Raw genomic sequence first — 12152 nt, 5'->3', positions numbered from 1 at the left:
ATTCTGGAAGCCATGTTACTAGACCATGACGAATCTATGAACTATGAGGAAGCGATGATGAGCCCAGATTCCGCGAAATGGCTTGAGACCATGAAATCTGAGATGGGATCCATGTATGAGAACAAAGTATGGACTTTTATTGACTTGCCCGATGATCGGGGAGCCATTGAGAATAAATGGATCTTCGATAGGAAGACGGACGCTGATAGTAGTGTTACTATCTACAAAGATCGACTTGTCTAAAAGGGTTTTTACAAGTTCAAGATGTTGACTATGATGAGATTTGCTCACTCGTATCGATGCTTAAAGTCTGTCCGAATCATGTTAGCAATTGCCACATTTTATGAAATTTGGCAAATGGATGTCAAAATTGCATTCCTTAATGGATATCTTAAAGAAGAATTGTATATGATGCAACCAGAAGGTTTTGTCAATCCTAAAGGTGCTAACAAAATGTGCAAGCTCCAGCGATCCATCTATGGACTGGTGCAAGCATCTTGGAGTTGGAATTTACGCTTTGATAAGTTGATCAAAGCATATAATTTTATACAGACTTGCGGTGAAGCCTGTATTTACAAGAAAGTGAGTGGGAGCACTACAGCCTTTCTGATGAGTATATGTGAATGACATATTGTTGATCAGAAATGATGTAGAATTTTCTGGAAAGCATAAAGGAGTTTTTGAAAGGAGTTTTTCAAAGAAAGACCTCGGTGAAGCTGCTTACACGTGGGGAGAAAGGAAAAGGAGAGGAGGAAAAGGAAAGTATGAAGTAGGACTCCTACTTCCTTCCCCTCCCCCCCTCCTTCCTTTCCCCTTGTCCAAATATGGTAAGGGGGGCGAATTGGACTAGAGGCCCAAGTAGGATTCCTCCTACTTGGGCGCACCCTAGGCTGCCTCCCTCCCTCTCCCTCCTTTATATACGTGGGGAGGGCACCCCTAGAACACACATCAATTGTTCCTAGCCATGTGAGGCGCCCCCCTCCACAGCTAACACCTCGGTCATATCGTTGTAGTGCTTAGGCGAAGCCCTGCGCCGGTAACATCATCATCACCGTCACCACGTCGTCGTGCTGACGAAACTCTCCCTCGGCCTCAACTGGATCAAGAGTTCGAGGGACGTCACCGAGTTGGACATGTGCAGATTGCGGAGGTGTCGTGCGTTCGGTACTTGGATCGGTTGGATCGTGAAGATGTTCGACTACATCAACCGCGTTACTAAACGCTTCCGCTTTCGGTCTATGAGGGTACGTGGACTCACTCTCCCTGCTCGTTGCTATGCTTCTCCTAGATAGATCTTGTGTGATCGTAGGAATTTTTTGAAATACTACGTTCCCCAACATATTGATCATTCAGTTTATTGCTATTGCTTTCTTCATGTCAAATACATATTCCTTCGACTATGAGATTATGCAACTCCCGGATACTGAGGAATACCTTGTGTGCTATCAAACATCACAACATAACTAGGTGATCATAAAGATGCTCTACAGGTATCTCCGAAGGTGTTTGTTGAGTTGGCATAGATCGACATTAGGATTTGTCACTCCGAGTATCGAAGAGGTATCTCTGGGCCCTCTCGGTAATACACATTGTAAGCTTGCAAGCAAATGACTAAGGAGTTGGTCACAAGGTGATGTATTAAGCAACGAGTAAAGAGACTTGCCGGTAACGAGATTGAACTATGTATGAAGATACCGACGATCGAATCTCGGGCAAGTAACATACCGATGGACAAAGGGAATTACGTATGTTGTCATAAAGGTTTGAGCGATAAAGATCTTCGTAGAATATGTAGGAGCCAATATGGGCATCCAGGTTCTGCTATTGGTTATTGACCAGAGAGGTGTCTCGGTCATGTCTACATAGTTCTCAAACCCGTAGGGTCTGCACGCTTAACGTTCGCTGACGATATAGTTTTATATGAGTTATGTATGTTGGTGACCGAATGTTGTTCGGAGTCCCGGATGAGATCACGGACATGGCAAGGAGCTCCGGAATGGTCCGGAGGTAAAGATTGATATATAGGATGATATGGTTAGGCCAAGGGGTAAAGCCCACGGGGCTTTAGGTCGGTGCAAAAGGAGTTTTGCGGAGGCCAGGGGGCTAAATGCTAGAGACCTTGGCGTCTAGCCCTGGGCCAGACGCCGAGGCCCATGGCATATGGGCCAGACGCCAAGGACTATGGCGTCTGGTCTTGGAAGTCCGAGAAGGACTCTTGCTAGCGGGCAAACCCGACTTTGAGGAGGCTTTTACTCCAAGTTTCGACCCCGGGGCTCAACATATAAATAGACGGGCAGGGCTAGCACCCAAGACACATCAAGATACACCAAGCCATGTGCCGGCAACCCCGTCCCTCTAGTTTATCCTCCGTCATAGTTTTTGTTGTGCTTAGCGAAACCCTGCGAAGATTGTTCTTCACCAACACCATCACCACGCCATCGTGCTGCCAGAACTCATCTACTACTTTGCCCCTCTTGCTGGATCAAGAAGGCGAGGACGTCATCGAGCTGAACGTGTGCTGAACGCGGAGGTGCCGCATGTTCGGTACTTGATCGGGACGGATCGTGAAGGTGTACGACTACATCAACTGCGTTGTTAAACGCTTCCCCTTAGTGATCTTCAAGGGTATGAAGATGCTCTCCCCTCTTGTAGCTATGCATCTCCATGGATAGATATTGCGTCTGCGTAGAATTTTTTGTTTTCCACGCAACGATTGCCAACAGTTAATGGGTTATCGGGTCCAAACCAGAACCTGATAGCTTAACGGCGACCCATTACGGTGGATGCCACATGTCGGTTACCCTTGACGAAAGCAATTCTATGATGTGCGATTTATCGTCATGGAAGTGGACACTTCCGTGATGGTAATTTTGGTAATGTCATGGAACACTTCTACGACAGCACAGGTATGACTATCTTGATTCTGTCATAAAATCGTCATGGATGTACATGCATGATAGAAAACGTGACCTACTATGACAAACACGTATCATCATGGAGGTGTATTTTTTTGTAGTGCATGCTCTACTCTTCCTCGCTGTCGGCGGCGCCCGTGGACATGTCGAATTCATGGTCGTGGCAGCGGGGCGCAAGCATGGCAGAGCTGGCAACAGTGTCCTCGTCCTCGCTCTTGTGTAGACTTCGTCCGCCGCCTCATCGATCTCCTTGAAGGCGGCTTCTAGCTCTGCTTGATGCTGGCAGTACCGCCAGCGGTCGCGGTAGATGTCGGGGCAGTGCGATATGAGTTGACCAGCGCCTACTTCTCAGTCACGTCCACATCCGGCGTGATCACCATGTCGGCGACGAGTTGCTCCCCTGCTCGTCAGTGCTCGTCGAGGAGGCTAAGGTTGTACTCCTGGTCGGCATGTGCCTGCTGGAACAACGCCTCCCTCTCGGCCAACACCATTTTGATGTAGTGAGAATGGGCCTCGCCCATGGTGATGCCGGCATGGACCAGCGAGGAGGGTGGCGCCCGCTCGTTGTTGGCGCGTCCTCCATTTGGACGTCCGTAGGGCCGCCTTCGTCTGCCTGCCAGACGGCAGTAATGGCGATGATCTCCTTATTTTGCTTGGACGAGAGGCTGGCCCAAATGGCAACAAATTTGATCCATATTTAAACAACCCGAACAATATTCATCCATACTTAGAAAATTTTGTTATAAAACCAGATGGTTTTCTACATATTTGAACTAGACCGGACTCTAAACCTAGCCTAAAATGGCTCTCAACGCCCGTTCCACATCTTCGGCCGGCCATGAGCCCCGGAAAATGAAGCTCCGCATTCGCCTACGCAGCCTGCCAGTGGCTAATCGGACGACGATGACGAGCCCTTCAAGCTTGGCTTCAGCGGGAGTGAAAGAGTGGTGGCCTTCCTCGGACCTAAGAGCGGATGACCTCCCATGCTCTACTCTTCCTCATTGTCAGCGGCACCCATGGACGTGTCGACTTCATGATCATGGTAGCGGGGCGCGGGCATGGAGGAGCTGTCAACGTTGTCCTCGTCCTAGCTCTTGCATAGACTTCGTCCGCCGCCTCATCGATCTCCTTGAAGGCGGCTTCTAGCTCCGCCTGATGCTGGCAGTACCGCCAGCACTCGCGGCGGATGTTGAGGCGATGCGATGTCGGTCGACCAGTGCCTCCTGCTCGGCCACGTCCACATCGGACGTGATCGTCGTGCCGACAACGAGTTGCTCCTCCGCTCGTCGGTGCTCGTCGAGGAGGCGAAGGTTGTACTGGTCGGCATGTGCCTGCAGGAACAAGGCCTCCTTCTCGGCCAACACCATTTCAATGTAGTGAGCATGGGCCTCGCCCATGGTGATGCCGGCATGGACCGAAGAGGAGGGTGGCGCCAGCTTGTCGTTGGCCGCGCCCTCCATTTCAATGTCCGTAGGGCTGCCTCCGTCTGCCTGCCAGCCTGCCAGCCGGCAGCAATGGGGGTGATCTCCTTACTCTGCTTGAACGAGAGGCTGACCCAATTGGCTTGCGAGTGGTTTGAGAGCCGGTGTTGGAGATGCCCTTACTACATACTTCCTTCCTTTTTATTTAGTCCGCATATTAGTTTTGTCTAAAGTCAAACTTTATATACTTTTTTTGTCGGAAAACTTTCAATGTATTCATCTTCAATCATGGCAGTACAACGAACACCAGAAATAAAAATTACATCCAGATCCGTAAACCACCTAGCGACGACTACAAGCACCGAAGCGAGCCCAAGGCGCGCCGCCGTTATCACTCCTCCATCGCCAGAGTCGGGCATAAGTTGTTATAGTAGACAGTCGAGAAGTCGTCGTGCTAAGGCCCCATAGGACCAGCACCCCAGAACGGCAATCGCCGCCGATGAAAAATAACGTAGATCGGAAAGATCCAAACCGAAGACACACAAACATAGACGAACAACGACGAGATCCGAGCAAATCCATCAAAGATAGATCTGCCGGAGACACACCTCCACATGCCCATCAACGATACTAGACGCACCGCCGAAACGGAGGCTAGACAGGGAGACCTTTATTTCATTTTCAGGGAGTCACCATCGTCTACTTTATATACTTTCAACAAGTTCGTAGAAAAATATATATACACCATCAAATATATATCATTGAATTCATTACTGCATATATTTCAAATCATATAAATTTGTTACTCTAAATGTTCATATTGTCTTTTTCAAACTTGGTTAAGCTTTATAAATTTGGCTTCAATCAAATCTAATATGGGGAGTAAATAAAAAGAGAGTGCTACAGTACCTTCCATCGGCCTGTTTCTTTTTTCGTGTTTCTTCCGTGAAATCATTGCCCGAGACAGGGCATGTGCCAATGAATGCGCCTTTGATCGATGCAAGGTGCACATGCAACACGGCTACACGAGGCCCCGCGGGCGGAACGCATAGTCAGCATGCGACCACAAAACGGCCCTATATCGATCAACGAGTAGTAGTAAATGCGTAACCCGTCAAAAGCATCAGCAGTAAAAGTGTAAAACATCGTCTACTCCACCAGTTCTAATCTGATCCCTGGTAGTACTACCGTAGAAGGTACTTAGCGCATTCCAGTACGGCTACTTTATGCTAATAACCGCTCGACGTTAACCTAAAGGTTAATTAAACGAGACGATCTCTCATCCACCAATGAGCCAAAGTAGGAACGCAGAGTGTTAGAGTAGGTGGCATCGCCTGGCACCGGATAGCACCACGCGAAATAAACTGTGTGATAGCAAGATATGATATGTTTGATCCCAAGGCTAGGGGGTGATCGCTTCTACGTGTGCCATCTTCAAAAAGCTGTACGGGCGGTTGGCCGAGCACTTGATTGCCGATTAATATAGGTGCGCCCCCAAGGGCCCGTTCTCCGGTGGATCCGATCGCCACGTACGAGCTGAGCCGGCGTTGTCCGTCAAACGGCGATACAAACTCGTGCTCGCGCATGTGCTTGTGCTTGTGTGCCCACATTTTTTTGCGAAAAATGATGTGCCCACTTTGGCGGCACGTAGTACGTACGAAGAGCTTAAATTATTTGGACGCGGCGCGCGCGTGGAGCACGACCCGGACGGACCACGTCGCTCGTCGCGCGCGGTAGGTGGCACCAGTGATCGATCCGCGTGCGCAGGAGCTACGCGGCGGCAAGGGACGGAGGCTCCCTGCCCACAGAGGGTCCACACATGCATCATGCACGCCGGCTACCCCCGCGTGTTGCACGGCGCTACATGGAACCCGTTCCCGTAACCACCATTGGGTTGTCAGTTTTTTTCTTCTAATTTCCAGATCAGCCTATGGTCATCTTGACGCTGAGATTAGAATTCACTTGACATGGTACGTGGCTAACTATTATCTAGATGAAATTTAACCAAGTCTCATTTAAGACGTGTTTTATTTTTCTTCTTTCATTTTTATTTTCTTTGTAGTTTTTTTTTTGTTTCTTGATACGTGAATATTTTTTTGACTCCCTCCATTCATCAAATCAAATATACTAATTAAGGATGTGGCTGGCTGTTATCTAGATGAAAATTAGCTAAGTCTTACTTAGGATATGTCTCTTCTTCTTCTTCTTCTTTCATTTTTATTTTCTTTATATTTTTTGTTTCTTGATATGTAAATGTATATTTACGTATTGTGTTTATTTTCAAAAAATACATAAATGTAGTTGTGCTCAGCCCGCGGACACGCAATCGGTGAACATGCGGCTACAGTACCGGTGGACGACATGCGGTTACGGCATAGGTACACGAACATGCAACCTTAGTTGCGTGCATCCGATGGACAGTGGCGGAGGCAGGGGTGCCAGCAGGGGCCTGGCCCCCCTAACATCCTTGAATTCAAGCTAATATGCATGTCAATAAGTGATTAATTCCTGTTAAAATAGTGTAATTTGACAGGCCGGCCCTCCCCAACAAAGCTAATCAACGCTTGGCCCCCCTTATTCAACTTTCCTGGCTCCGCCACTGCCAATGGATATGCAGTTGCGCATATCTAACGGACATGCAATAGCAACTGCGCATCTATACATGGGCGTGCAACTATAGTTTGCATATGATCGGTGAACATGCAGTTGCTTACAAATTACGGAAGAGCAATTGCAGTTGTACGTAACCAATGGACGTGTGGTTGCGCATGACAGTTGCACCTCGCTACACAATTGGGTGCTGCTAGGCGGCGTGAAAAAAGATAATAATGAAAAAGAAACAATAGATGAATGTGGAACTGTAGTTGTGCCCGATGTAAAAGTCGACAAACATAAGATCTAAATTAGAAATGGAAATAATAAATCAATCCAAAAAATCGCATGGATCTTTGTGTAAAATAAACTAGTGTAGAAGTTAGATGAGACTTTATTAGTTATTATTAAATCTGATAATTTAAATAGTATATAAGACCTTTTTTACATCAAAATACTCTTTATTTCAAGGTGATCATCATAGTATCTTTTACAAGAGCATCAACAATCTCTATAGATGAATCATCCATTCACTCCACACACATCTAATACAGTACTCGTCTGTTTGGGTCGGTGAATTGGAGTTGCTCAGCCGTTGAAAAGGACCATGTTATACACCCGCAAAAAAGAAGAATATGTTATAGAGGAGCAAAAGTACTCCTTTAAAGGGTACTCGGCCGTTTCCTCAAAATTTCAGGGGATCGGTTGGTGACAACAAATTCAAACTAGAAATTGATCTTCTCCAGACTCGAAAAGCCGCTGCTAGATGTAGCTTCACATACACAAACCCAGTGCACAGAGTAAAACGGATGGGATGGACGTCGCAAAACTAATGCCAAGAAAAATGGGAGGACGGCCACTCCATGCATCTCCCAGCTGCCCGCCTGTCACCAATCCATCATCCTCTGTAGTATGTACACAATCGTAACCGATGCATTTGTCTTGATGCCACAATAATCAGCCCACTGCCATCCCGATGCACGCAGCACATACACACTGAGATCTTATCTTGATCCCCTGAATTATCAAATCGAACGGCCACTGTAGACCCCGGCCGGAATCCAACGCCCACAGTGCTCAGTCACACCCTCCCTCTCGCGCAGCGTCTATAAATAGCCTCCGTGGTGCTCTCGGAGCTCTCACACACCAGCACCACTGACCACAAGCGTGCCACAGTCAGCCCCAGAGTGCCCCCGTAGATCGACCGAAGATGTTCGGCGTCGGCGGCATCGTGAGCGACCTGACGGGGGGCCTCCGCGGCCCTCACCTCAAGGGCTCCGTCGTCCTCATGCGCAAGAACGCGCTCGACTTCAACGACTTCGGCGCCACCGTCATGGACGGCGTCACCGAGCTCCTCGGCCGCGGCGTCACCTGCCAGCTCATCAGCTCCACCCACGTCGACCACAGTGAGCACTCGCCACTCGATCCATTGATCTTCCCACGTTGCAATTCGTAGCTCGTTCCTACATAAAAACGGCAGATCACACGAACGAAATGAGTGAAAAGCAGAGGGTAATTGAACATCAGAAGAGAAAAATGACATGCAGCATCACCATGTATGTATGCTTGACCTTGAGAGAGACGCGGGCAAAAACGGACTCCACACTCTTCTTGAGATGAAGCAGAACGATATAGATATACTACTGCTCAAGAGTACTTTATGTCGTAATGTGACATGACGCACGCATTTAGTAAAAATTTAACTGATAAGAGACGTGTAATGCAGACAACGGGGGCCGCGGGAAGGTGGGCGCGGAGGCGAACCTGGAGCAGTGGCTGCTGCCGACGAACCTGCCCTTCATCACCACCGGCGAGAACAAGTTCGCGGTGACCTTCGACTGGTCGGTGGACAAGCTGGGGGTGCCGGGCGCCATCATCGTCAAGAACAACCACGCCGCCGAGTTCTTCCTCAAGACCATCACCCTCGACAACGTGCCCGGCCGCGGCACCATCGTCTTCGTCGCCAACTCCTGGGTCTACCCGCAGGCCAAGTACCGCTACAACCGCGTCTTCTTCGCCAACGACGTGAGTATCCCATCTCACTCTGAGTAGTATCCATGATCCCATGGATTTTCCTTGCTCATTCTCTAACTGACTAACTGGCCGGCCGTGTCCGTTGGGGAGCGCAGACGTACCTGCCGCACCAGATGCCGGCGGCGCTGAAGCCGTACCGCGACGACGAGCTCCGGAACCTGAGGGGCGACGACCAGCAGGGGCCCTACGAGGACCACGACCGCGTCTACCGCTACGACGTCTACAACGACCTCGGCGACACCCGCGACGTCCTCGGCGGCTCCAAGGACCTCCCCTACCCGCGCCGCTGCCGCACCGGCCGGAAGCCCTCCGCCACCAGTGCGTCCCCTTCCTTTCCCCCGGTAATTAACGTCTGTGCAGTGTGCACTTGATCTGACGATCCGCATGTATGGCTGGCGCAGAGCCCGACCACGAGAGCCGGCTGCTGCCGCTGGTGGGCAACGTCTACGTGCCGCGCGACGAGCTCTTCGGCCACCTCAAGCAGTCCGACTTCCTGGGCTACACGCTCAAGGCGCTGGTGGACGGCATCATACCGGCCATACGCACCTACGTCGACCTCTCCCCCGGCGAGTTCGACTCCTTCGCCGACATCCTCAAGCTCTACGAGGGCGGCATCAAGCTGCCCAACATCCCCGCCCTGGAGGAGGTGCGCAAGCGCTTCCCGCTCCAGCTCGTCAAGGACCTCATCCCCATGGGCGGCGACTTCCTCCTCAAGCTCCCCAAGCCGCAGATCATCAAAGCCGACGAGAAGGCATGGATGACCGACGAGGAGTTCGCCAGGGAAATGCTCGCCGGCGTCAACCCCATGATGATCAAACGCCTCACGGTCAGTCACCCACTCCATCTACCCACCATTGAGCAACTTCAAGTACTCTCTCTGTAAACTAATATAAGAGCGTTTAGATAACTAAAATAGTAATCTAAATGCTCTTATATTAGTTTACGGAGGGAGTACTATTCAAAAGTACACCTTGCTCACTGGTCGTTCGTACCATTATTTGACTGCGTGCAGGAGTTCCCTCCCAAAAGTACACTTGACCCGAGCAAGTACGGCGACCACACCAGCACCATCACGGAGGCGCACATCGGCAAGAGCCTGGAGGGCCTCACCGTGGAGCAGGCGCTCGCCGACAACAGGCTCTACATCGTGGACCAGCACGACAACCTGATGCCGTTCCTGGTCGACATCAACAACCTCGACGGCAGCTTCGTGTACGCGACCAGGACCCTGCTCTTCCGGCGAGGGGACGGCACGCTGGCGCCGGTCGCCATCGAGCTGAGCTCGCCGCTGATCCAGGGCGACCTGACCACGGCGAAGAGCACCGTGTACACGCCGCATCACGCCGGCGTGGAGGGCTGGATATGGCAGCTCGCCAAGGCGTACGCCTCCGTGAACGACTACGGCTGGCACCAGCTGATCAGCCACTGGCTCAACACGCACGCCGTGATGGAGCCCTTCGTCATCGCCACCAACCGGCAGCTCAGCGTGACCCACCCGGTGTACAAGCTCCTGCACCCGCACTACCGCGACACCATGAACATCAACGCGCGGGCGCGGGGGCTGCTCATCAACGCCGGCGGCGTCATCGAGATGACCGTGTTCCCGCGCAAGCACGCCATGCCCATGTCCTCCATGGTCTACAAGAACTGGAACTTCACCGAGCAAGCTCTGCCCGACGATCTGATCAAGAGGTGGGTAGAACTAATACTGACAAAATAGATAATGAGAAATGACGTGGACCTTACGTGGTGCTAATGATTAATCGATCTTGATGGTGCAGGGGCATGGCGGTGGAGGACCCATCGAGCCCGCACAAGGTGCGGCTGCTGATCGAGGACTACCCGTACGCGGCGGACGGGCTGGAGGTCTGGCACGCGATCGAGCAGTGGGTGACAGAGTACCTGACCATCTACTACCCGGACGACGGCGTGCTGCAGGGCGACGTGGAGCTGCAGGCGTGGTGGAAGGAGGTGCGGGAGGTCGGGCACGGCGACCTCAAGGACGCGGCGTGGTGGCCCAAGATGCACACCGTGGCGGAGCTGATCAAGGCCTGCGCCACCATCATCTGGACCGGGTCGGCGCTGCACGCGGCCGTCAACTTCGGGCAGTACCCGTACTCAGGCTACCACCCCAACAAGCCGTCGGCGAGCCGGAGGCCGATGCCGGTGCCGGGCAGCGAGGAGTACGCCCTGCTGGAGCGCGACCCGGAGAAGGCCTTCATCCTCACCATCACCAACCAGTTCCAGGCGCTGGTGGGCATCTCGCTGATGGAGATCCTGTCCAAGCACTCCTCGGACGAGGTGTACCTGGGGCAGCACGAGACGCCGGCGTGGACGTCGGACGCCAAGGCGCAGCAGGCGTTCAGGCGGTTCGGGGCGAGGCTGGAGGGCATCGAGAAGCAGGTGGTGGCCATGAACGGCGACCCGCGGCTCAAGAACCGCACCGGGCCGGCCAAGTTCCCCTACATGCTGCTCTACCCCAACACCTCCGACCACACCGGCCAGGCCGAGGGGCTCACGGCCAGGGGCATCCCCAACAGCATCTCCATCTGAGGACCTCTATCTCTGCTTGCTTGCTTGCACCGGATACTAGCTACTAGCTAGTGTGAGTGTTCTGCCGGTGCATATGCTTGCCATGATCTCAGTAATAAGGCAATAATGCGTGTGTGCACGACGGGTCCGATCGGCATGCGGAAGCTCAGCTGGCTACTGCCTACCGGTTAATGCATCGTCGTGTACAGAAAAATTCCCTTCTTTTCTGTCCAATAATGAAGTCGATGTTGCGATGCTCCCTCTGTTCGCCAAAAATAGTATCCAACCCTCCGTTGTTTTTTTCTTGGCAAACCTCCGGTAACTCCTCTGTTTGCTCTGTTTTTGGGTCAAGTTCAAGTTTTTTTATTTTTGAGACGGAATCTTATCTACTCCTCCGTTAGCCAAAGAGCTCAGCAACATCGCTGGCCACCAAGTTTTGTACTCCTCCAAGATATAAGTCTTTCTAAAGATTCCAACAAGTGACTACATACAAAGCAAAATGAGTAAATCTATACTCTAAAATATGTCTACATATATTCGTATGTTGTAATTCATTTATAAAATGTCTAAAAAATTATATTTAGAAACGGAGCAAGTAGTACAAATTCAGGGGCACCATCCGGCCACACGGCTGGGGATGTGAGCCGTGAAACTGCAC

The 12152-nt window shown here is 51.3% G+C and overlaps 1 protein-coding gene across 1 annotated transcript; it reads left to right on the top strand.

The window, feature by feature from the left end:
* Positions 1-8065: 8065 nt before the first annotated feature.
* LOC119303063 (putative linoleate 9S-lipoxygenase 3) lies at positions 8066-11806 on the top strand. Its single transcript, XM_037580154.1, has 6 exons — positions 8066-8334; positions 8655-8953; positions 9058-9280; positions 9364-9788; positions 9975-10654; positions 10744-11806. Exons 1-6 carry the CDS (start codon positions 8139-8141, stop codon positions 11513-11515), a joined length of 2595 nt encoding a protein of 864 aa, XP_037436051.1. The 5' UTR covers positions 8066-8138; the 3' UTR covers positions 11516-11806.
* The last annotated feature ends 346 nt before the right edge of the window (positions 11807-12152 follow it).

The sequence above is a fragment of the Triticum dicoccoides genome, chromosome 5A (assembly GCF_002162155.2).
Source record: "Triticum dicoccoides isolate Atlit2015 ecotype Zavitan chromosome 5A, WEW_v2.0, whole genome shotgun sequence".
NCBI classification, from domain to species: Eukaryota; Viridiplantae; Streptophyta; class Magnoliopsida; order Poales; family Poaceae; genus Triticum; species Triticum dicoccoides.
This window is presented reverse-complemented; position numbering and strand designations above follow the sequence as displayed.